Genomic DNA, 24,626 nt, shown 5'->3' with positions numbered 1-24,626 from the left:
CTAGCTTAATTTATTGTAAGATACAGTATATAATACATACAACATACAAAAAACGTGATAATCGACTGTTTATGTTAATCAGTAGGGTTTCTGGTCAAAAGTAGGCTGTAAAAGTAGGCTTTTTATTTTGGGGGAGTAACAAATCATATTCATATTTTGGACTATGGTGGGGGATGGATCAGTACCTATAATCCCCACAGTGTGCAAGCATCAACTGTACACATATGTGTTGAATGAATGACTGACACTAGTGGGAGCAAAGTGTTCCATTAGTAAAACTAGGATTAAGAGAAACTAATGTTCCATCCCAGGTCTGCTACTAAATACCTGAAAGCTTCTGCTTTATTATTAATAAGTTGAATATCAAGTAGAATTTTCTGTCCTACTTACCCATCAAAGTTGTTGTAATTAAAAAATAACCTTGAAAGTGCAAAATTGTTACATAAATATAAAACATTAATGCTATTTTTCGTACACATCTTCTTGTTCCCACTATTGATATGTCCTTGATACTTCCTTTAGAAGTATTTTATATTTTCAATTAAAATATTATTATAAGAACCAAGAAGTAAAAACTTTCTTTTCTAGTTTCTTTTGGGGGGAAGTAAAAGCATAAAACTTCCCTTTGTAAACTTCTAATAGTGGAAAAAGTTCCTATAGAAGATTATTCCAGTTGGCCTCATACTGAAAATGTGAAGATGTGACCAACCTGGTATTAGTACATGCTAAGTACTTTCTTGTTGTTTATGTCAACACATGCTTTTGGTACAACTTCTATTAATCCTGTATTTTAAAATACTTCATTTATTAATATCAGCTATCATATATTAATTCACATTTCCTATATTCATCAGAGACAATACTTATCTTCCTTCAGAAATTAGCTGAAGATTGGGACAGCTATTATTTCAATTGATATAAGTTTTTTAAAAACAGAAATTTGATACTTCATTTAGCTTGTGTAGTCTTAGAGCTGGTAAATGTACCACTTCTGTTAGGCTTTTTGAAATGTTAAAACTGTCTTGGAAACTCCTATTACTGGTTCCATGGAGCTCTGTAATTTCAGAGACTTTGGATAGCACATGTTTTTTCTTTTCACATTTGTACCTATATAAAATACATATTACATACTGTATATAAAATATACAAAGGGTGCCAAAAATGTATACATATTTCAAGGAAGGGAAAAACCATATTAAATTTGTAATACTTGAATCACATTTGACGTCTGCAGCTACAAGAGGCACCTAATGTGATTTGTACTCATCTTTTGGTATCAGTATACTTATATATTGAGCATTACAATTTTAATAAGTTTTTCACTTTCTTAAGCTGTGTATACATTTTTTGGCCCCCTCTGTGCATAATATACATATATATAAATTTATGAATGACTTCCCTGATTCCGCAATCAGAACGAATCCTTTTATTTGTATATCTACACCTCTCTTATAGCACTTTTCACAATCTGCCTTGTATATTCTCCAGTTTTGCATATTTATCAGCAGTCCCAGGCTGAACAAGGTAGGTTCTGTAGATCTGTTCTTAAGTAGAACTTGTATGTAGGTTGGAACAGGTACATTTACCTATTACCTGTAACAGCCTCTGTTTGTAAGTGTGAGTCATTTGTCAGTCAGATGTTTGTAACTCGGGGACTGCCTGTAAGTGCCTTGACACAATGAGATTTGGATTTGTATAGCTATGGAAACAAGCAAGAACCTTATTTAATCTTAGTCACAAGTTCTTTTTCTGTTTTATTTATTTGTTTATTTTTTGAGACAGGGTTTCACTCTGTCTATCAGTTTAGTGGTGTCATCATAGCCCACAGTGACCTCCAACTCCTGGGCTCTAGTGATCTTCTGGCTTCACCCATCTGAGTAATTGGGACTACAGGCACATGCCACCATGTCTGGCTACTTTTTTTATTTGTCACAGGGACAGAGTTTCACTTTGTTGCCCAGACTTGTCTCACATTCCTGGTCTTAACCTATCCTCTAGCCTTGGTCTCTTTTGATGTTAATTTTTTAAATCACATTTTATATTCATAAAATTCTTTTATTCATTTCAGTATGCTGTATGGCAATACATTTTTATTACTCTTTTTTTTTTTTTTACCTGTAATGGCTAGTAGTCTATATCCTATATAAATATATAATGTTACCCAGACACATACATATATATAATACATTCTTCACCAAAGAAAGCACATGTGAAAGAGCTCAAAACTATGAACTCCTTGATAAATATACTTTTAATAGATGTTATTCTTATCCTTCCCGGATAGGCATTTTTGCTTGCTTTGAGCCCCTTGCATGGCCCCTTTTTGATCTCCTGAGGCTGTCAGGAACTCACGGAGGATGGGGAGAGCTCAGCCTCAGGCTTCATGAGCAGCACACTTTGGTCCACCGCGCGGAGGGCACAGACCGACTGGGGAGAAGCTGTGACTCGCAGGTAGGCGTGAGAGCCTGGGAGCCCTCGCTCCGGGTCAAAGTTCAAAGTCACCTGTGAAATTGAGGGAAAAGGTCAGAAAAGGAAATGTACTGATTTAACCATGCATGCCTTGCATTTTCTTTTTTTTTTTTGTAGAGACAGTCTCACTTAATGGCCCTCGGTAGAGTGCCGTGGCATCACACAGCTCACAGCAACCTCCAGCTCCTGGGCTTAAGCGATTCTCTTGCCTCAGCCTCCCGAGCAGCTGGGACTACAGGCCCCCGCCACAGCACCCAGCTATTTTTTTGTTGCAGTTTGGCCGGGGCTGGGCTTGAACCCGCCACCCTTCGGCATGTGGGGCCGGCGCCCTACTCACTGAGCCACAGGTGCCGCCACATTTTCTAAATGTGCTTCATACTCAGTGGATAACTGCTTTGACTTCAGGGTGGCTGGTGTTATGTCAGTCCTGAGGCTTTTTGTGCCCTGCAATTCTTTCATTCTCAAGAATCAGTTGAGCCATTTTAATGATGTCTAGTTATTCTTAGAAATTACTAATTAGGACACGTCATTTTTTAATCTTTGATACGAGGTCAGGCACTCATTTAATATGGTTGGATTGCACAAAAATAGCACATGTTTTTTCTTTTCACGTTTGTATATATATATAAATTTTTGTTTTTGTTTTGGCTCTTTAGTAGTCTTAAAATCTTCTATTTTTGTTTTGGCTCTTTAGTAGTCTTAAAGTCTTGCTCATATATTTCCCAACATTTCATCAGAGATAAAGGGGACAAGTACTCTGAACTGTGTCATTCGATAGGAGACAAGGTGCTAGGTGAATTTTGAGAGTTTTGCACTAGGAATCAAGTGACAGGGCTTTTCAGTTTTGACTCTGCTGTTACCTGGCTGAATGTCTTTGGGGAATCTGTTTAACTCTTTTGGCTCTTATGCTCACAAGATAAATGAAAACGATAGTAGCTACTATGATTTTACAAAATATATAGAAAATACAGCAGAACCTCCATAGGTGACTACCTCCCTACATTGACCACTTCCTTAAGTTGGCCTAATTTTCTTTTCTTTCTTTCTTTTTCTTTTTTGAGACAGAGCCTCAAGCTGCTGCCCTGGGTAGAGTGCTGTGGCATCACAGCTCACAGCAACCACCAATTCCTGGGCTCAAGCGATTCTCCTGCCTCCACTTACCTAGTAGCTGGGACTACAGGTGCCTGGCACAACGCCCGGCTATTTTTTAGTTGCAATCGTCATTGTTGTTTGGCGGGCCCAGGTTGGATTCGAACCTGCCAGCTCATGCGTATGTGGCTGGTGCCTTAGCCGCTTGAGCCACAGGCACCGAGCCATGTTGGCCTAATTTTCATAGACTGGCCGTGCACCACATGTATTAGTACAGCAGGCTTAGTTCTTTATGTTGACCACCTCCATATGTTGACCAGTTACAGTCTTTTGGGTGGTCAATTTACAGAGGTTCTACTGTATTTTCTGTCAGCCATTTCTTTGTAAAATTTTGTAATGAATATTATAATAAAAGGTACATTTAGCTATAATTTCCCATTTTCCCTATTTATGGCAACCTTATGGGTAACTTTCAGGACACCCTCTAGTTTGAAATGTTGAGAAGTTTGTAATATCAAGCACCCACCTTGTTGGCCAGACACTTTTCAACTTCATACTTTGCTGAATCCCCAATCACTTCCCCATCAGGTAAAATGGCATAGATGAGCAACCGAGCCACCGGGGCAATGTCTAATGACACGGGGACGGACACGGAAAAATGGCCTTTCACTGAAGCAGGGAGAATGAGAAGAAGCAATCATGGGTTACAGTTCTGTTCAGAGCTGACATGAGATTATTCTGTTGCACAAAGCCATTTTGGAAGGCTGGTCCAGTTAATGACTTTCTGTTAGTAGATGTAATAGACATATAAAGAACAGTAGATGCAATAAATGGATGAATAAAACACTAGCTTTAGGAAAAAATTCATCAAAATCCATTTTATTTTATAAATCATATACAGTATTGATTTCTCACCAATTTTAAGCATTAGCTCACCTCTATACGGCTCTGATGCTATCTAAAGGTATGGAGACACCCATTTTGCTACCATTTGATCAGCACCTCACACTAGAACAGGGAGATAGACCCTGAAGCTACAAGATAAAATAGGAAGAGTTTAACATGTTGTATTTAGGCTCTATTAGATGAGGAGCAACCTTAAAATGTTTATATTTGCCACATATTTGTTCATGGAAAGGGTCCAATTCAATAGTGGAAGTATACTATTTAACTCTTTATAAATAATAACCATCCTCAAAGGGAAAATAAGATATTTAGAAAGGTATAAATGATTCAGCACAAGAATGCATCCTCAAACTTTACCTTTCCTCCTCCCCTCCTCTACTCAGCACGACAGCGCGAACTAAAATAATTCTTCAGTGTTTCCCATTTTGAGAAGAGAGCCCAAGAATACTTACATGCTTTAAAAATGTGGAATAAGCATAGGTTATATACAACAACATATAATAATGCAAACAGAACATGCTGAAGGAGAACATGGGTATGTGATTAAGGGAGGGAAAAAGGAAACATTGCTTTCCCGCTCTCAAATTCTTCTTTACTGTGCTTAGAGAGAAATGATCCCTCTGTTCTTGAAAGTAATGCTGGTATTTCTGTAGTAAAAAGATGAATACGTCAGAATGGGGCAACAATGTGATCATGGAAATACTCACTGTCTTCCTGCCTCACAGGCAGGACATGAGTCCCATTTCGGACAATACCTCCCTTTGCCATTACCTGCAAAAAAGGAAACACAAATGAATTTCATATGTCTGACAGAGATTTCGTTCCAATCTTGCTTTGATATACTTGCTTTATTGAGCCCCTGCTGGTAATAAATACCCCCAAGAGAAGTCAAACTTTCAAAAGGAACATGCATAAGAAGTCAAGATGGTCGGGTGTGTTGGCTCATTCCTGGGATCCTAGCACTCTGGGAGGCCAAGGCAGGAGGAGCCCTTGATCCCAGGAGTTCACAGCCTGAGCAAGGGCAAGACCCTTGTCTCTACTAAAAATAGGAAAAAAATAGAGTCAGGCGTTGTGGTGGGTGCCTGTAGTCCAGCTACTTGGGAGGCTGAGGCAAGAGGACTCTGGAGAATAAGAGTTTGAGGTTGCTGTGAGCTATCATGCCATGGCACTCTACTCAGCGCGACAGAGTGAGATTCTGTCTCAAAGAAAAAAAGTCAAAGTGGTGATGCCTGAATACTCTCCGAAGAAAAGAATGATAAGAATGGAAAATCAAGCATCCCACGTAGTAAATACTAAGTTGAAATCTGTAGATTAACAACAATGTGCACACATGAGAAAAAAAATTCCATTAAATTTAAGAAATGTGGGGGAGGGAGCTTGGTGAGTTCCCACCTAACGGGACGATGTACAGGTAAATGACACACTTCCTGGGTGAAGGTCTCAACTATGACTTGGACTTTACCTTACATACTCAAACAATGTAGCCTACTTGTATGTCCTCTCGTATTAATCCAAAATTTAAAAAAAAGAGCTTTATAATTACTTGCCCCTGTGGAGAGCTTTTGTCTACAGATAAGTCAATGCTGTGACTTCTTTCTTACCAGGTAATAGAAGACAAGCTCCTTCAGTTCCTTCAGGACCTGTGCTTTCAGAACATAATGTGCCTGGACTGTGTGAGTTTGACCACAGCGCAGTTCCCCAGGCACAGGCTCAAGGAGCACAAAGCTGTTGCTCAAGGAGAACACGAGATTGGCAGTGTGATAGGCCTCTTGGTTTTCTTCTGACACCCACTGGTAGCCATAACAGCTGTTTTGATCCCTGTGTTTGACCTAATGAATTAGGAAAACATTCAATATCATTTTATAGATGATACGGCATAAAGAATAAATATTCTGACAAAACTGTATAAGTTTACTGTCCTACTTTAATTGTAGCTAGAGAAATTTTACTCCACAATAAAAAGTGAGAGAGAAGGACTCCTTATTTTATTTATCTGTGTCAAATGCAGGCATGCTTTTACATGCAGAGGCTGCTAGGTTTGAGATTTACATTTTTGAAAAACACAAAATGAGGCTTCTTACGCTCTGATTAGCTTGCTTGAAATTTCTTTGGCTACTTTACCTATGCAAATAGGGACATGGTACCTATGAAACCTCACTGAGTCTCTTAAATAATCTTAAGAAACTGCTTCAGAACTGTCTTTTTAATGATCGGTTTGATACAAGTATTATGAATAAATAAAATACTGCAACCTTAGGGGTCTGAGAAAATACTGGTAAAAATCATTGATTTCAGAGTTGAGTTGGTGAATTAGCTGAAGTCTACCTCTCCTGGACTGGCAGGCTGAGAATTTTTCATGTTTCCTGCTGTTCTGGATTCTTCTCATACCTCATAGGCCCTACTGGATTCTATTTCAAATATTTCTACGTGTAGAATTTGGTCCTTAACTCTGGGTCCTTCACCCATAGCTGCCAATAGAATGAATTCATCCTTGTGCCAGCAAGACACTTAGTTCATAGTAGGGTCTCAATATATGTTGTAGTGATAACATATATATGATCAACCCCAAGAGGGAGCATTTACAAGTAATATTTTCATTGTATTTTCACAGTGCCCGGCACATAGAAAACATTTAAAAGATATATCGATTGATAAATGAATAAACATTTAAATTTGAGTCATCGGAGGTATGGGATATTATACTATCTATTTACATCTAAATCCATAACATTATATTATTTATGTCTTCTATATACTAAATCAGGCAGGGGTTTTCCAGTACTACGAAAATGTAATATATATTGTGTATTTATTTGTCTATAAGATATATCTATATCTCTGTTGGTGAATAGAATATGCTACATGTACACAAAACAAATTATATGGGAATAGACAGGTCATCTGGAGAAAATTAGAAAGCAAGACAAAAATATAGTAAGACAATAATTTATACAGTGTATATTTTTGAAACTAAATGCAATTATGTTAAGATTGGCTTTTATAAATAGAAGTATTTAACAGTTAAAGAGTGGTTACAAAGTGCATGTATTATTTAATCTTTACAATAATGCCAAGAGTTAGGTACTGATATTGTACCCATTTTAAAGATAATGAAATAAAGCATTGAGGTTTTAGTTATTTTCCCTTAATATAGAGTTAAATCAATATTTTTAACCACTTTACTTGATTTTGATTCTGGAATTTACACTTTTCAAAAAATTGTGATAAAAATAAAACATAAAATTACTATCTTCATAATTTTTTAGTGTACAGTTTGGTAGTGTTAAATGTATGTGTTGTGCAACATAGAATTTTTTATTTAGCAAGACTGAATCTCTATACCCATTAAATAGCAAATCCCTATTTATTTTTCTCTCTAGCTTCTGGAAACCACCGTTCTATCTTCTGCTTCTATGACTTTGACTACTTAGGAACCTCATGTACATGGACTGCAGTAGTTCTCCTTTTGTGAGTAACTTATTTCAGTTGGCATAATACCCTCAAGGTTCATCTGTGTTGTAGCGTGTGTAGGATTTCCTTCCCTTTGGAAAGCCTAGGCTGAGTAATGTTCCATTGTATTCATATGATATCCTATGTTTTGTTTATTCATTCATTGGTGGATATTTGTGTAGGTCCCACCTCTCAGCTATTGCGAATAGTGCTGCTGTGAACATGGGTGTGCAAATATCTCTTCAAGACATTCCTTTCTACTCTTTGGTAAGGTTTATGAATCATACAGTAATTCCATTTTTTAATTTCAAAGAAACTGCTATACTTTTTCTTTTTTTTTTTTTTTTTACAGTTTATGGCTGGGGCTGGGTTTGGAACCGCCACCTCCAGCATATGGGGCCAGTGCCCTACTCCTTTGAGCCACAGGCACCACCCTAAACTGCTACACTATCTTACCTAGTGGCTGTACCATTTTACTCCATTCCTACCAATGTTGCTGAAATCAAACTCACACTTTTAGCCCCACCAAAATACTGCCTCCTTTTCATAAACTTATAAAAAGTTGACCTTAAATTGATTCCTAATTGCTAGTTTTTTCTCTCCCTGGGACTAAACACAGTTTGGAAATTTCATCACTTTTTAAGTTGCAATCATATTTTCAAGGCTATGTCATGCCATCGATAACTTCTAACTTACCCTCACACTAAGAGAGGTACCCGTAACATTGGTGGTGTTGATGGAGAACTGCACAAGGCCATTCTCATCTGTGGTAGCATTGGAGTGATAGTTAGCTTCATGTGCTGTGATATAGATGATTTTATTTGGCATAGGGATATCTTTCCCATCCATTAAGCGTACCTGAAAATTAAAAGCTGTGAGTCAGTCATATGGATAATAAGTAATAAGCACCAAACATACGCATTTTATTACAAATATTTTTTGAGTGCCTTTTAAATGTTGAACACAGTTCCAGGCATTGAGGATATAGCATTGAACAAAAAGTGCTTTCCATCACTGTCTAATAAAAGAGCTAGATGCTAAATGAATGTATAAATAACACATTAATTTAGTAGTAATCAATCCCAAGAAGAAAAATCAAGCGGTTTGAAGGGATGGAGAGGAATAGGGTTAGTAATAACAGGGATGACCTGAAAAACATATTCTGAATACTTTGGAAATACTGTGTATTATATGTAACTCTTGGAGAATTATAGAGCACACAAGTAATATACTGATGCAAATTTGAATACATTAGTCACATTTATTTGAGCCCCAGACACTTATTTTGTGGTGGACTATTAACTTCCTGTGGATTACTGTCTTACAATGTGCAAGTACGCAATGTGCAAGTACGCAATTGCTAATATATTGTCCTGTGTTCCTCTCTAGTTATCCTATATACAGTGCCCACTTCTCAGCCTAGATTTTTAACCTTTTGGAAAGTAGACAGATTTTATGACATACTTCCCATGTGCAAAATCTAAAGCTGAAAAGAGTCGCTCCAAATAAGGCCTAAAGCCAAATTATTGCTAATGATGAACTCAGCAGATGAGTAGTCTAGTTCAGATTGTTAAGATAGGGATTCTTTTTCAGTATAAGTTATTTTTGGTAGTAGGAAGCACAATAGGCTGACTTGGATCAGCATTTGTAACTGGTTAACATAAGTGAAGTTTGCAGTGGAATGTTAGCTGCGTGTACAAAGGTAAGAATTTATGCAAAATTTTGATTCTCTTCTAGTGAGAGTCTGAACTCTCACTAGAGTTATTTAATAGCAATGTAATATAAAATAGTACAACATACCTCTGAGAAATCTAAAAATAGACAGCACTTTCATTGTAGGAAGTGGCCAAAGTTTCTGAAAATGTTTTGCAGTCATAACATAACTAAGCCCTCTAGAATATACTCACTTTGTTGAGTCTAGTCCTGTAACATTTCTATCAAGAACATGATACACAATAATTGCACACTGAGGTACACACCACTATCACCCTAGACTTCTGGAATCAGAAAGATTCATTTGCACATCTGTTTACAATAGGAAAATCACAATGGAAGATTTTTTTTTTGATTTGTATGAAAATTTCTAAGTTAAAAGCCTGGAAACCTTAAATGGTGATATTTTACCCATAGGTTTACTGTTTTTAAAAATGAACTTGTTACTATAGAAAAGTAATATAAATATAACATCCACAAAAGAAAGACTATGTATAGTACAATCTTTAATACTTCGAAATAAAAATTAAAACCGCTTACCCACCCATTTCCTTTCAAAGTTAGGGTGAGAGGGATAGTGTAAATGGTCGCCATAAATTTTGAAATTCCTATGAGAAAAGGACTTAACAAACTGAGACTGCATGATAGACCGTGCAAAGGAAATTGAGTGATATCGTACAACATTGTTCCAAAGGTGATTTAAAAACCCTACTACAAATTTAGGTCTTTTTAAAATGTGGTTTTATACCTTTGTTTGCATTAATAAACTTTGGTAATGTTTTATATTTTTGGTTATATTAATTGAGAACATTAATGAGACATGGTTGATTGTGCGAATTAGGTGACAGTACACGGGTTCACTAGTGAACTGTAAAATACTCCACCTGCCCAAAGAAGGGGATCCCTTGTCTAAAGTTTGGGTCTACTTTCACAAACGAGAGTTTGGTTATGGTTCTTGTGATTTCAGTGGATCCTTTCCCAGTTAATTCCACGTCTGAAAAAGAAGAAAAAAAGAAATTCTTTCTTTTTGGAACAGTGATGTTTCTGAACTTCTTATACTACCACCTTCCTTACAGTTCATAATTTGGCTAAAAAATTAAATCTGTGCCCATTGTTTTTTCCCATACCCACATGGTATACAAACCTGTTCCTTCTTCTTTGATCTTGGCCTCCACGTGAAGTTTCATTTCATACCCTTGCCTCTTTAGCTGAAAGACCTTGATGTTTACTCGCTGAGAGAAGCAGCCATGGCTATTTAGCTAAGAGGGGAGAAGATCAAATACAAAAATATGGTGCGTATTATTCTGGACAGATCAGTGGTCAGTTGATCTCATGGTATTCTTTTGGGGCCAACATAAACCTAGGCATTTGCTATGATGAGGATACAATACATTTTCTCTATGACTAAATATTGTTACACTTCACCATAATATCTCACATGTAATTGACAGATATATTTTTTAGTATCTGAAATTCTCTAGATAGAGATAGAAATGCCTTAAACATTTTTGAGTAATCGTTTTTAAAAATGATTCATAATATTTGTACATAATTATGGGGTACATATGATATTTTGTTATAAGCACAGAATGTGTAATGATGAAGTCAGAGTATTTAGGTACTACACTTGATCTTAGCCAAAAGACGGAGAAGCGATTGAAGTCAGAGTATTTAGAGTATCCATGCCTTGAGTATTTATTATTCTATATGTTGGGAACATTTCAAGTCTTGTCTACTAGCTATTTTGACATATACAATATATTTTTAATTATAGTCATTCTGCTCTGCTATTGACTATTAGAACTAAATCCTTAACAAAGTCTGGTTCCCCTCTTGTGATATACACTGTGGATGGGGAGTGGCCATCCACCTGGGGACTGGGTTCCCCACTCCCTGACATCTAGGTCAGGCCATGTGATAGGTTCTTGCTCCTAGAAAGAGAACAGAGCTGACATTCTAACCAGCCAAGACAATTAAAAGGTGTAAAGTTTTCTCTTTACTTCATAGAGAAGTTGACACTTAAGGAGGCTTTGGACTGCTCAACTTCTAGCATTCTGGAACATTCATAATGAGCAATTACAAAAAATAATTTCCATTTTGCTAAATTAATGATTTTTTAAAAAAAATTATAGGGTGGCCATAAAGTTTGTGTGCAATTTAAATAGTTATACAATAGCTGGCATGGAATTCTCATCCAGACTGCTCTCTTTCTGAGTTAGCACCATGTTGCCACACTCTGCTTGTCAACAATGCTTTTATTATTATTTCCTAGAAGGAAGAATTTTCAACCTACCTGTTGACTGAATTTCTCACAGAAAGCCTGTGAGTCTTCACCAAAACAGTTGGAAGGGTTGCTATACTTTCTGCAGACACTCACAGTCACATGTCCAGGGACAGGCTTCCCATACGTGTATCTGTCGTGAGAAAATTGCCAAATGAATCAAAGCAGACATTAAAAACTCCCATTTTCAGCCTATTTATATTTCCCCTCTAGCTATAGTATATTCTTCCTGGTGTTTTCCTCTACCCTCTGCGGGGCTCACACAATATTGAGGGCAAGAGTCACTAATCACTCTTCCCCTTTAGAAAAATCCGGCGCGGTTTTTCTCCCTTTCCGGGTTTGGTAGCCCCTTTCCCCTCCCCCGCCCCGGTCCCTTGCTCCCCAACCCTCCGCCCCGGGGCAACCCCGGCGGAGAAGAGCCCGCGCCCGGAAGCGCACCGCCGTGGGCCGTCGGGCCGAGCCGCAGCCAAGCGGTCCTCCCCGGCGGCGGGCGGAGACGCGGGCGCCCTCCCCGCTCCAGCGCGAGATCTAGAAAAAACAGTTCTACGCTTCCTATGGCATCAGAAAGATCCTGAATAATGAGTGCAACCTTATGTAATAAGAACAAATCTGGAAGCATCACTTTACCAGGCTATACTACATGGCTCTCATAATTAAAGCAGCATGGTACTGGCATACAAATAGAGACACAGACCTGTGGATCACAGCAGAGAACCTGCACATGAAACCATCCTCATAGTCCCCTCTGATCTTTGACAAACCTGACAAAAACATACACTGGGAAAAAGAATCTCTATTCAATAAGTGGTGCTGGGAAAATTGGATAGCCACATGTAAAAAACTGAATCAGGACCCACATCTCTTGTCACTCACAGAAATTAATCACAGTGGACAATAGACTTAAACTTGCAATAAGAATTCTAGAAGAAAATGTTGGAAAATCTTATAGATAGTGGCCTTGGTAAAGAATTTTTGAAGAAGACCACAAAGTAGTCACAGCAACAACAGAAATAAACAAATGTGACGTGATCAAATTAAAAAGTGTCTGCTCAGCCAAAAACTCAATCAGTGGAGCAAATAGACAACTTACAGAATGGGAGAAAAATAATTGCATGCTGTTCATCCGATAAAGGGCTGATAACCAGAATCTATAAAGAACTCAAGCAATCAGCAAGAAAAGATCAAACATTTAAAAAATGGGCAGAAGACATGAACAGAAACTTTTCAAATAAAGATAGACTAATGGGCAAAAACACATGAAAAAATGCTCCGTGTCTCTAATCATCAGGGAAATGCAAATTAATACCACATTAAGATATCAGACTTAACTCCAGTGAGACTGGCTTATATCAAAAAGTCCCCAAGCAACAGAAGCTGGTGTGGATGTGGAAAGGAACACTCAGACACTGTTGGTGGGACTGCAAACTAGTACAACTCCTATTGGAAATTCTATGGAGATACCTCAAAGAACGAAAAGTAGACCTCTGTTGATCTAGCAATCCCACTACTAGGTATTTACTCAAAGGAAAAAACAAAAAATTTTATGAGAAAGAGTCTTGCACTCAAATGTTTATTCACAGTGTCAAAAGATGTGGAAACAACCCAAATGTCCATCAATATATGAGTGGATTAATAAAATGTGGTATATGTTAAAAAAAAAAAAAAAGAAATATCCGGCAATGTGCTGAAATGTACTACGTTATTTTTTTTTAGCATATCTTTTTCTCTTTGATTTTTTTTAAATTTATCTTAGAAATGTCTTTGTTATTACAAAAGCCAAACCTGTTTTTAAGATTAAAAAAAAAAAATCTTTATGCCAGCACCATGCCATTTGGTTACTATGGCCTTGTAGCATAATAGAAATTAGTTGGTGTGATATCTCCAGATTTTTTTCTTTTGCATATGATTGTTTGACCATTTATGTTATTGTGTGATTCTATATGAAGTTTGGGACTAATTTATCCAATTCTGTAAAAAAATTATGATATTAGTGTTTTGATGAGACTTGCATTAAATCTGTCTATCATATTGGGTAAGACGGACATTTTAACAATGTTGATTCTTCCAATTCATGAGAGTGGGATGTTTTTCCATTTGTTTGTGTCATCTATGATTTCTTTCATCAATGTTTGTAGTTCTCCTTGTAGAAATCCTTTACCTTGTTGGTTAGGTATATTCCTGGTTATTTTATTTTCTTACTAGCTATGGTAATGGTACTGATTCCTTTATTTAACTCTCAGATTGACTGCTACTAGTATATAGAAATGGTACTGATTTGTGTATGCTAGTTTTTTAAGCTGAGACTTTGCTGCATTTATTTATCAATCCCAGGAATCTTTGGGGAGGGTCTTTAGAGTTTTCAAGACAAAAGTTCATATGATTAGCATTAGGGATAGGTTGACCTCCTCTTTCCTAATTTGCCTTTTATTTCTTTCTTTTGCTTGGTTATTCCGGGTAAGACTTCCACTACTTATGTTAAATAGAATTGGTGACAGTGGGCACCTTTGTCTTGCCCAGTTTTTAGGGGAAATGATTTCAAATTTTCCTCATTCAGTATGATTTGTCTGTGGGTTAGTGAGTGGATAAAGAAAAATGTGGTGTGTGTGTATGTCTATGTATTTGTGTATATGTAAATATACATACATACATAAATATTCATACATATATAAATACATATACATACACACATTCTGTGGAGTACTATTTAGCTACAAAAATGAAATAATGCCTTTTATACCAACTTGAATGGAACAGAAGAACATTATTCTAAACAAAGCATACCATGAAAGAAAAATAACCATCACATGCTCTAATAAGCGGGTGCTAAACTGTGGGTATACATGGTCCTATAGCTGTATGTAGTATAAGGGACATTGGAAACTAAGAAGGGGGAAGGTTGGTAGTGTAGTTAAGGATGTAAATTTGCCTACTGGTTACAATGTACACTACTCTGGTGACAAGCACACTAAAAGCCTTGATTTCAGTGTTTCTCAATTCATCCATGTAACAAAACCACTTGTACCTTCTTAATATTTTGAAATAAAAAAAGAGGAAAATCAAACCAAACAAAAACAATGCTTTCAAGCCTTCCTAGGAGTACAAACTACTAATATGATGGTGTCTCTACTTCCATCATCTTCTCCTTATTTGCAGCCATCTTTATTTATATCAAGTTATACTTGTTCACTTTTTACAAAAATGGAATTGTTTCATAGATATGCAATAGATGATGGCTGTGCTTCCTTACCGATTTGAAATGTATTCTCTATTTGCAAGAGCAATGGCTCACCAGTTACTTGGGAACAGGAACTTGGCCATTGCTCTGAGACAGCCTGGGGCAGGGGCCTCGCTGAAGAGTGGGTGGATTACATATGTGGTCTCTAGGCAGGACTATATTCTTCATCTGCCTCCTCTTCTGGCTACGGCTACTGCTGGACTGCCAGGAAAGGGAGCACAAGATCTTAGAAATGTAGTTTTTAGGTTGGAAGAGACCATACTGAGAGATCACGTTCAGTCTCCTCAGTAAAAGTGGCAGTGCACAGAGGTATGTGACGTGCCTTAGGTAGACCAATGAGTTAGACGAGATTTTGGCCATATGCCCAGCTCTACAAATTCTGAATCTAAGCCATTTTTCTACTATACATGCAAGGCCACATAAATGATCTATTGAGGACTGAATTTGACCATGTGTTGATTATTTCTTTAATACATGTTTGGTTTGGCTAGGTGCAGTAGCTCACGGCTGTAATCCTAGCATTCTGGGAGGCTGAGGCGGGTGGATTGCTTGAGCTCATGACCAGCCTGAGCAAGAGTAAGAACTCATCTCTACCAAAAATAGAAAAAAAAAAAAATAGCCAGGTGCTGTGGTGCACACCTGTAGTCCCAGCTATTTAGGAGGCTGAGGCTGATCATTTGTGCTCAGGAGTTTGAAGTTGCTGTGAGCTATGATGTCACAGCACTCTACTCAGGGTATGGAGTAAGACTCTGTCTCAAAAAAATTATATATATAATAAATATATATAATATATAATAAATATATATAATATATAATAAATATATATATCATATATAATAAAATTACATATATACATATATCTAATACATACATATATGTGTACATTTGATTATTTCTGCTTAAGAGAAAGCAAATACCCTTCAACACTATTCTGTTTTCGTTTTTGTTTTGGTGTATGTGTGTGTGCAATTTTGTCACTTTTAGAATCCATCCTAGGAGCCTAGTCTCTGTGGAAACAGTTCTCTACCTCAAGATAGTAGTACTTATAAGGATTTGAGGATATGAAAGGATATAAGGATATAAAGAAAATAAGAAGGAGAAATAGAAAAGTAATGGAAGTAGATGGAGATGTTCTCCAAATAAAATATTTGTGTTGCAGCCGGGCGCAGTGGCTCACACCTGTAATCCCAGCACTGTGGGAGGCTGAGGAGGGAGGATTGCTTGAGCTCAGGAGTTCGAGGCTTGTCTGAGCAAGAATGAGACCCCGACTCATGGAAAAAAATGGAAAAACCCAGCTGGGCGCCGCGGCGAGCGCCTGTAATCCCAGCGGCTTCGGAGGCTGAGGCAGCAGGATGCCCACAGCCGGAGTCTGAGGTTGCAGTGAGCTACGATGCCATTGCCCTCTGCTCAGGGCATAGGGTAGAACTCTGGTCTCTACAAAAAAAAAACAAGGCAACTGTGCGCATAAAATATTTGTGTTGCCACCATCATTTACCAAATGGTAAATCTCTTTTAAATTATTTTCCTTAAAAGATGAAAAGCAGTCAACTCACATGCCACACACTGATACATTCATCGCTTCTTCCAAGATGGTGATTACCTTTGACACTGTTACTCGTACTTCGAACTTGGGAAGCACTGTTGTTAAGCAAAAAGGGAGATTGGGGATTAGTTTTCAGTTTTGGAGGGCATGAATACTTTCATGTTCTCTGTAATAACTTCTTCACTTATTTTAGGTCCCTGACAAGGTAACTCTACTCTCCAATATAATCCTATCCACTCTGTAATTTGGGTGTTTTTTATCCCAAGCTTCATGTTGAAATTTGATCCCAATGTTGGAGGTGTGGGCCTCATGGGAAATGTTTGGATCGTGGTGATGGACCCCTCGTGAATAGATTAATGCCCTTCCTTGGAGTGGGGTGAATGATTTCTCACTCTATTAGTTTCCATAAGAGCTGGTTGTTAAAAAGAAACTGGCAGCTTCCTTCTTGCTCTTTCATACTTCCTCTCTTGCCATGTAATCTCAGTACATGCTGGCTCTCCTTTCTTTCTGCTGTGAGTGGAAGCTCCCTGAATCTTTCACCACATGCCTAATCTTCCAGTCAGCAGAATCATGACCCAAATAAGCCTCTTTTCTTTACAAATTGCCTTAATAGAAACGTTAAATGGACTAAGATATCTATCTTAGGAGTTTTTGGTTGAGGGACTATGACAGATCACTGTATCCTTAATGAATTGTGGAAAATTACATTAAAACAAGGATGTTATATGTATATTGTTTGGAGTATTAATTATTTTTCCAAACAGTAACCAAGCTATAGGAAATCTTATTCACAAGTCATTGATGCCCTCACTGGACTTAGATATAATTAGTTCTACTCCAAGCCCATCATCACTCATGGGAAAGGGAATGACTACAAATAAGTTCAAATTTTGGGCCCCAGAGGTTTAACTATGAAAAGAAATGTTCCATGATTTTCTGTGATCCATACCAAATTCTTCCACAGTGAAAGGATGCTCTGTTTTTCCACCTGATTCTTTCTGTACCACCACCTTATAGGAGCCCTGCAAAGGCTCTGATGAGAGGAGAAAGGACAGTTGCTGTAGGCCATTCTCTAGCTTGAGACTCTGCCACTGTGAGATGCGATTTCCTTTGGGATCCTATGGATAAATTAGTTATAATTTAAAAAAGCATCTAGCTCATTAGAGACAATAAAAGAAATCCATGATAATTCCTGTTTTATCCACAAAAAGGAAAAATAGGTGATAGTGAAGGCTAAGGAGGGGAGATGAATAATAACCATTCAGCTCTGTGTGAGGCTGAAGGCTTCTCCCTTAATGACACATTTCTGAGATATTGTTAAGAACCTCTGAAACAAGAACACTTTCTCTGGATTTACTGCTTTCCTTCCAATTATGGAATGTTTCATATTGCTTACCTGAATGTATACTAGTGGAATCTGAAAGAAGAAAGAAAAAAATGGAGTGTGTAATAGTTCTCAAATATTCTCAAATCTTTTTTATAAGCAAAATAGCTTTGTGTAGAATAACTCTCTCTATGGTAAAACACAAAGATTCCAGATTAAATTTCATCTATTTTAAGCAATTAATAATAAATAATGTTAAGAACTTACTAGGCCATCCACAACAATTGTGCACTGCTATTTACTAGGAATGCGACTTACTAATATTACTTAAGTGCTTATAGTGAATTTTACTGAAGAACATTCTTCTGCATGCAGTTAAATGGATTGAAAAATAAACATGAAATTGGAAGTAGCTATGTTCAAATGTATGGGTAACAGAATTTTTAGGTAGTTCTAAGAATGAGGAGCAATGGGAATAGCTCCTTTGCTATCGATGTTTATTCATTTTTAAAACTAGTAATTTATTAAGTACCTATTCACGTGTTGTGTATCATTCTAGGTGCTCAGAATATAGCAAGGTGAAAAAGAATGTCTGTTTTAATGGAACTTACATTATAATATGAATAGACATTAATAAAACTTTTCATATATATCTCTCAGTTAGTAGTAAATGACAAGATGAAAAATAAAGCAGGGTTGAGCCAATAGAGTGATGGCTGTGGTGGTCGATTTTTAGATGAAGGAGTGAGAATAGAAGTGGGGAGCTCACTTTCAGTGTTACTGCAATGATCTTGTTTAGAGATGACATTGGCCAGGATGAGATTGTAGCAATTCAGGGAATAAGAAGTAGTCAGGATATACTTTCAACTGACATGATTTTCTAAAGAAGTGGATGTGTGCGAGGGAGAAAGAGAAGGAAGGATTATGCTATTATCTCTTGGAGTAGAGGGCAGAAGAGAAGTATTGCCTCTTTTTGAGATAAGAAAATAAGGCAGAGAAGTAGATTTGGGAGAGAAAAATGAAGACTTTGGTCTGATGTATTGCATGTATTACAATAGAAATAATTTTTTTTAAAATCACAAATGTTAAGAGTTAATCTTGAGGAGCAAATTGATTACCTCATTTTCCTTTATAACAGGGGCTTAGGTAGAAGTGTTTAAAGTGTAAATATCTCTGAAAAGTTATTTGAATTTATGTTCTTTGATGGTTTATGTGTGTCTATTAGTTGATGTATCTTTCTAATATTCCTGAGGAATTATCTAAAGGGTAAATTTCATTGTGTGACAACCGACTGAGCACTAGTCCAAAGACACAAAGAATCACTTGCTCTCTTGACCTGGGATAATGTTTTAAATGAGGATCTTATGACACTGTAATGCCAGAAATTACTATTAGTGATATCTGATTTGTCCTTTCTCTGATCCTCCCTGCAACACTAAAAATAGGCTCCCAGGCCATTTATACAAATAACAATAGTTTTATGTAGATAATAAAAAACTCACCACATCATTCAGGGGGTGAAAATCTTCATCCAATGAGACAATACGAAATTTGACTGAAACAGAAATATTTTCCATGAGCCCTCAAACTCTAATTAAGCAATTAAGGAATGAACATTATAAGACCTTTGGGGACTATCCAGGGTGGGAAGATCTTTCCTTTCGTAGTTGTCCTGAAGTTGGGCTTCTTCATACCTACCTGTCTGCCGGGGTTTGTAGATAGGTTTGTCTGTCTGTACAAAGACCAGATTCTCTTTCTTTTTAACCATCACTGTGGTCCGCCTGTTGAATTTCTGGGTTGGTCCTTTCACTTCGACAGTGAGGAACATTACCTCTTCATTGGATGAAGGCTCCGGGACCTGAAATACAGAAGAGATCCTGAGAACCCAGTCATTCTCCCACATCTCCTCTTCCAGTCCCTGCTCCACTCTTCCCTGGAGATACTGCCCTTTTTACTGAATTTCACACCCTTGTTCTCATCAGGGAAAGTTGGCATGGATGACAATTATTTTTGTCATTTTACAAATGCGGAACCAGAAACAGGTGGAGGAAGATACATCAGTAAGAGGTTATACCTGAGACTCACATGTTTGTATAGCTGAGAAAAACATAGTCTTGATTCAGTTATACACTGAGCTTTACCAAGTTGTTGTTATATGCAAACGGGCACGATAGAAGCATGTCTTAAGGCTATGAAAAAACTAATATTTAATTGGCACTAGGCTGTAAACATCTCACGTTTGGGCCACTCTGAAGAGATATTGGACATTTTCTCAGAGTAATTTGTGTAATTTTTTACTCTTAGAGAGAAGGTGGAGTAATATTTTCCTCTTGATCTATAACTGGTGTCTCATGTTGGTCTGGGACCTAGTTTGCTTTTTTAAGATTTTCTTCATTTTATTTTTAAGAAGACACTACTTTTTTTTTCTTTTCTGGCTAATTGGGTTTTTCTCTGATCATTAAGTTGATCCACTATTTATTTATTTATTTATTTATTTATGAAAGGGTCTTGTAGCTCAGGATCCATAGTACAGTGGTTATGGCACCAGCCACATACACTGAGGGTGGTGGGTACGAACCCGGCTCAGGCCTGCCAAACAATGACAACTGCAACAAAAAATAGCTAGGCGTTGTGGTGGGCGCTTGTAGTCCCAGCTACTTGGGAGGCTGAGACAAGAAAATTGCTTAAGCCCAAGAGTTTGAGGTTGCTGTGAGCTGTGAGGCCACAACACTCTACCGAGGGCAACATAGTGAAACTCTGTTTCAAAAAAAAAAAAGGACAGGATCTTGTCTTGTTGGAGTGCACTGGCACAATCATAGCTCACTGCAACTTCAAATTCCTGGACTCAAGAAATCTGCCTGCCTCAGCCTCCCTGAGTCGCTGGGACTATAGGCTCATGCCAGCACGCTCAGCTAATTTTTAAATTTTCTTTGTAAAGATGGTGGTCTCACTATGTTGTCTAGGCTGGTCTGAAACTCCTGACCTTAAATGATTCTCCTGAGTTGGCCTCCCAAAGTGCTGGGATTACAGGTGTGGGCCACCACACTCTGCATGCATTACTTCCTAATTTCTACACTTGGTTGCTACATTTCAATTCCTTCTTGAAGTTTTTACCAGCATTCCAAAGCCTTGTCTTGACTGAATACTGAATTACTTGACAAAGAGAACTTCATATATTAATTCAAACGCTCACACTCACAGTGAAGGAGACGCAGTGGAATAAGTCCTCCTTTGCCACCAGGTCAGTAAAGAGGCTTCTGTTTTCCTTGAGAGACTCCAAGGAAGCTCTTACAGTCACTGTCTCATTTAGGTGGCTCAGAAGGACACAGCCCTTCTCAGGCATCTCAGCGTGGAGCAGGGAGGGGACAAGGACCATGTAGTGTCTGGAAATGGGAGAGTCCAGTTGAATAAAGAAGAGTAAAAGCAGAGGCAATGCTGTCAGCAGCACTGTTTTCCATCGTAACTGTTATCATCATCAGTTCTACTCTAAGAGAAGGTATTCTGATGAGAATGAAACTCTGCTGTTGAAGGGCATGCAGAAAAATTATTTCCCCTTTCTAGCACATGCCATGGCAGTGAACATTTTACTTGAGGTGGGTCTTAAAAGAATAAAATTTATGGGCATATGTCACTTTAAGGACCTAATACATGAGCATCTGAATTCAAATAAAAAATATGTTAGTTACATTTATTCATGTGAATCTCTTTCACCTTGCTGTAAAAAGCAAGCCACCTCTCAAGCAGGTGAACACTACAAAAACCAAATTATAAAATGTCCATTAAAAAAGAAAAAAATACGTATCTAGGTATATATTCAACTACTCTACTTGCTTGTACTTCACAGATATGGAATCTACCCTGTTTCCCTGAAAATAAGACATCCTCTGAAAATAAGACTTACTTACAGGAAAGATAAGACGTCCCCTGAAAATAAGACCTAGCGCATCTTTGGGAGCACACCTTAAAATAAAACACTGTCTTATTTTCGGGGAAACAGGGTAAGATTCAAAGAAAGTGAGTTATTAGTTTAAAGTGTTACTTAGAGTGTTGCCTAACCATGGGTGTTTGTATTTTAAATATTTGCCTTTCAACTCATGTTTAGACAATGGCTAATCCAATGTTTAGACAATACCAATCCAAAAATTGGTAACTTATGAGCAGGACAGAAACTTTCTCAGTATCTTGATATATAATTTAAGACTGTAGTTTTAAATATTTTTGCTCAAAGAGCTCCTAAAATAATTTTTGGACATTGTGTACCTCTTACATGTTTTCAAGGAAATATCTATTTTTTTAAATCATGGTTATAAATAACAGCAAAAGATATTACTTTTGATAAGATGTTAAATTAAAACTCTGATTACTTTTGCAAGTTACCCATGGAATTTTAAATATTATAGTGATAAGACACCCAATAGCATCGGCTTAAAAAAACATTAAAAAGTTCTTTTTGTAGTGGTCAGTTTTTTAACATCTTTCCCTTTTTCCTTCCTTGAACTTGAATTTCCATGCCTCCTACCATATAGAAGTTTATACTGAGATTTTGATGCTTCAAAATACTTTATGGATCACTCTTATTATACACATATACTTAACAAGTATATAATACATATAATAATGTATATGTATAATATGTATAATATTACAGGTGGGTAGACAAATTTATCTCTAACTCTTCTTATAAAGATATTATGACCATAAATTTGTAAATATTCATTTTCTTCTGATTGAGTTATTTACAGACATGCTTGTATACAACTGTTCAAAACAAAATAAGTACATTACAAAGTATGATTCATGCATATTAGATATATAATTAAAATAAAAATAATTTTGAAGCAAATCTTTAGTGAGAATTATGAGCTGGTTTTTTTCCCCAGTGAATTTTATGTATCCATAGATGGATATTCCATATGGAAGAATTAAACAAGGCCTAACATTACTTTTGTCACTATTTCATTTTATGTAGATATAAGTGCTAAGAAGAATTGTTCACATGGAAGTAATAAATGGCAGGTAAAATAACAATGTCATTGCCACCACTTGTAAATGCTTCTGCATTACGTCCCAACATTTACCCAGGACCTTATTATTAAGAATTGCTTCAAATCACCTATCAGCTGGTGTTTCCTTTAGTTCCTCCTTCAATTTTTCTGAAACAAGGAATTCATCACTACCTGATCCGCAAATGGATTTTCTCTCTTGTCAATACAGTCCTTTGCTTTTTCAATGTCAATACTAATATTTCAAATTGTTCCTTTATTTGGCACCCTGGAGATTTTTATACTCCAAGACAATGATCCATGGTAAGATATGGTTAAGGGAGAAGTTTCTCTGTTTTATAAAATAGAATATAGGTAAATAAGAAAGGGGAAGTAGGGTGGTGCCTGTGGCTCAAGGAGTAGGGCACTGGCCCCATATACTAGAGGTGGTGAGTTCAAATCGGCCCCAGCCAAAAACTGCAAAAAAACAAAACAAAACAAGAAAGGGGAAGTAAGAAAGAATAAATAGCCTGGTCTCAGGGCAATGTGAACATGAAGATCTGAAAACTGATTCCTTAAATAAGTATCAATTTCTGATGCCTCTTAGAAAGGCATTGGTTATCACCAGGAAATTTAGAGATCCAGAGATCCAGAGAATTGGAGAAAAATTGTTAGGAATAAGTGAAGAATGAATAAGCCAGATTTACACACTGTCATGGTTGGAAAGAAGCTTAGAGACAGTTCCACAGGAAAGACAAATGATGTAAAGGAGAATCTGAAATAACAAGAAAGGACTCTTAAGTCATTCTTCATGTTCTGTGTAGAACTTACGGTTTTCCAGAGACTGAGGCAACTGTGGGCAGGAAGACCAGGAGGAGAAGAGTAAGACTTGAATGAAGGAGTTTGTTTTTCTCCATAGTGCAGGGAGAAGGGACGAGAGGAGACCAGACTGTATTGTACCCTACTCCCTGCAACAGGTCTGGTCCCAAACACTCCCCGGAGCAACCAGGCTTTATTCTGCTCTGTGCAAACAGGAAGTTCCACCCACACAAGGTCTCTAAACAAAGTTAAGGTCTCTGAACATTTTCTGAAAGGAACATTGATGACCTATTTATAGTCAAAGTTAATTCCTGGCGAGCTAAAAAGAATTCCTGGAGGGATAAAGCTACATTCCCGTTAGTGCTCAGTGTCTCTGGGTATTACCATAAAGCAGCTGATCAACTTTTCAGCCTCTTCTCTCTCTCACTTCTTCAAAAACCTCCAAAATGCCTTTTACGGCCTTCTCACGTCTCTGGTATGAATAGTTGGCAAGGGAGACTGCAATTTAAGCAACATTGGGCAGGCTCAAAACAGAATATTTCACTGTTTCATTCCAAAGCGAGGCCCTGGAATAATAATGATAGCAGAAAATAATTTCCTGTTTTAAGAAAGTGAAAAGTTGAAAGAGGAAATGTGGGGACGGGCTAGAAAAAATTATAACAGGAAAAAAAAACACAAAACGGTGAAAGCATTTGTAAGGAGTTCAAACAACAAGAGCCTGCCTCCCTATCTTGAAAGCGGAATATAGCCACAAGAATACAATGCTTAACCAGTCTGGAACAAATCAAGAGATTAGATTAGAAAGCAGCCATTTG

At 37.3% G+C, this 24,626-nt stretch overlaps 1 protein-coding gene across 2 annotated transcripts in view; it reads right to left on the bottom strand.

The window, feature by feature from the left end:
• Positions 1-24,173, bottom strand: part of A2M (alpha-2-macroglobulin) — a 62,080-nt gene extending 37,907 nt beyond the window's left edge. For both annotated transcript variants that reach the window (XM_053554629.1, XM_053554630.1), the window contains exons 1-15: positions 23,824-24,173; positions 21,210-21,393; positions 19,709-19,868; positions 19,513-19,565; positions 18,083-18,103; positions 17,636-17,804; positions 16,697-16,781; positions 11,921-12,041; positions 10,772-10,886; positions 10,512-10,621; positions 8,611-8,772; positions 6,066-6,293; positions 5,172-5,235; positions 4,085-4,227; positions 2,353-2,502 (exon numbers count right to left, since the gene is read on the bottom strand). In XM_053554629.1, coding sequence (XP_053410604.1) covers positions 2,353-2,502; positions 4,085-4,227; positions 5,172-5,235; positions 6,066-6,293; positions 8,611-8,772; positions 10,512-10,621; positions 10,772-10,886; positions 11,921-12,041; positions 16,697-16,781; positions 17,636-17,804; positions 18,083-18,103; positions 19,513-19,565; positions 19,709-19,868; positions 21,210-21,393; positions 23,824-23,909 — 1,851 coding nt within the window. In that variant the 5' untranslated portion in view covers positions 23,910-24,173. The remainder of the gene's footprint in view (positions 1-2,352; positions 2,503-4,084; positions 4,228-5,171; positions 5,236-6,065; positions 6,294-8,610; positions 8,773-10,511; positions 10,622-10,771; positions 10,887-11,920; positions 12,042-16,696; positions 16,782-17,635; positions 17,805-18,082; positions 18,104-19,512; positions 19,566-19,708; positions 19,869-21,209; positions 21,394-23,823) is intronic.
• Between the last annotated feature and the right edge of the window lie 453 nt (positions 24,174-24,626).

Source organism: Nycticebus coucang, chromosome 12, assembly GCF_027406575.1.
Source record: "Nycticebus coucang isolate mNycCou1 chromosome 12, mNycCou1.pri, whole genome shotgun sequence".
NCBI classification, from domain to species: Eukaryota; Metazoa; Chordata; class Mammalia; order Primates; family Lorisidae; genus Nycticebus; species Nycticebus coucang.
This window is presented reverse-complemented; position numbering and strand designations above follow the sequence as displayed.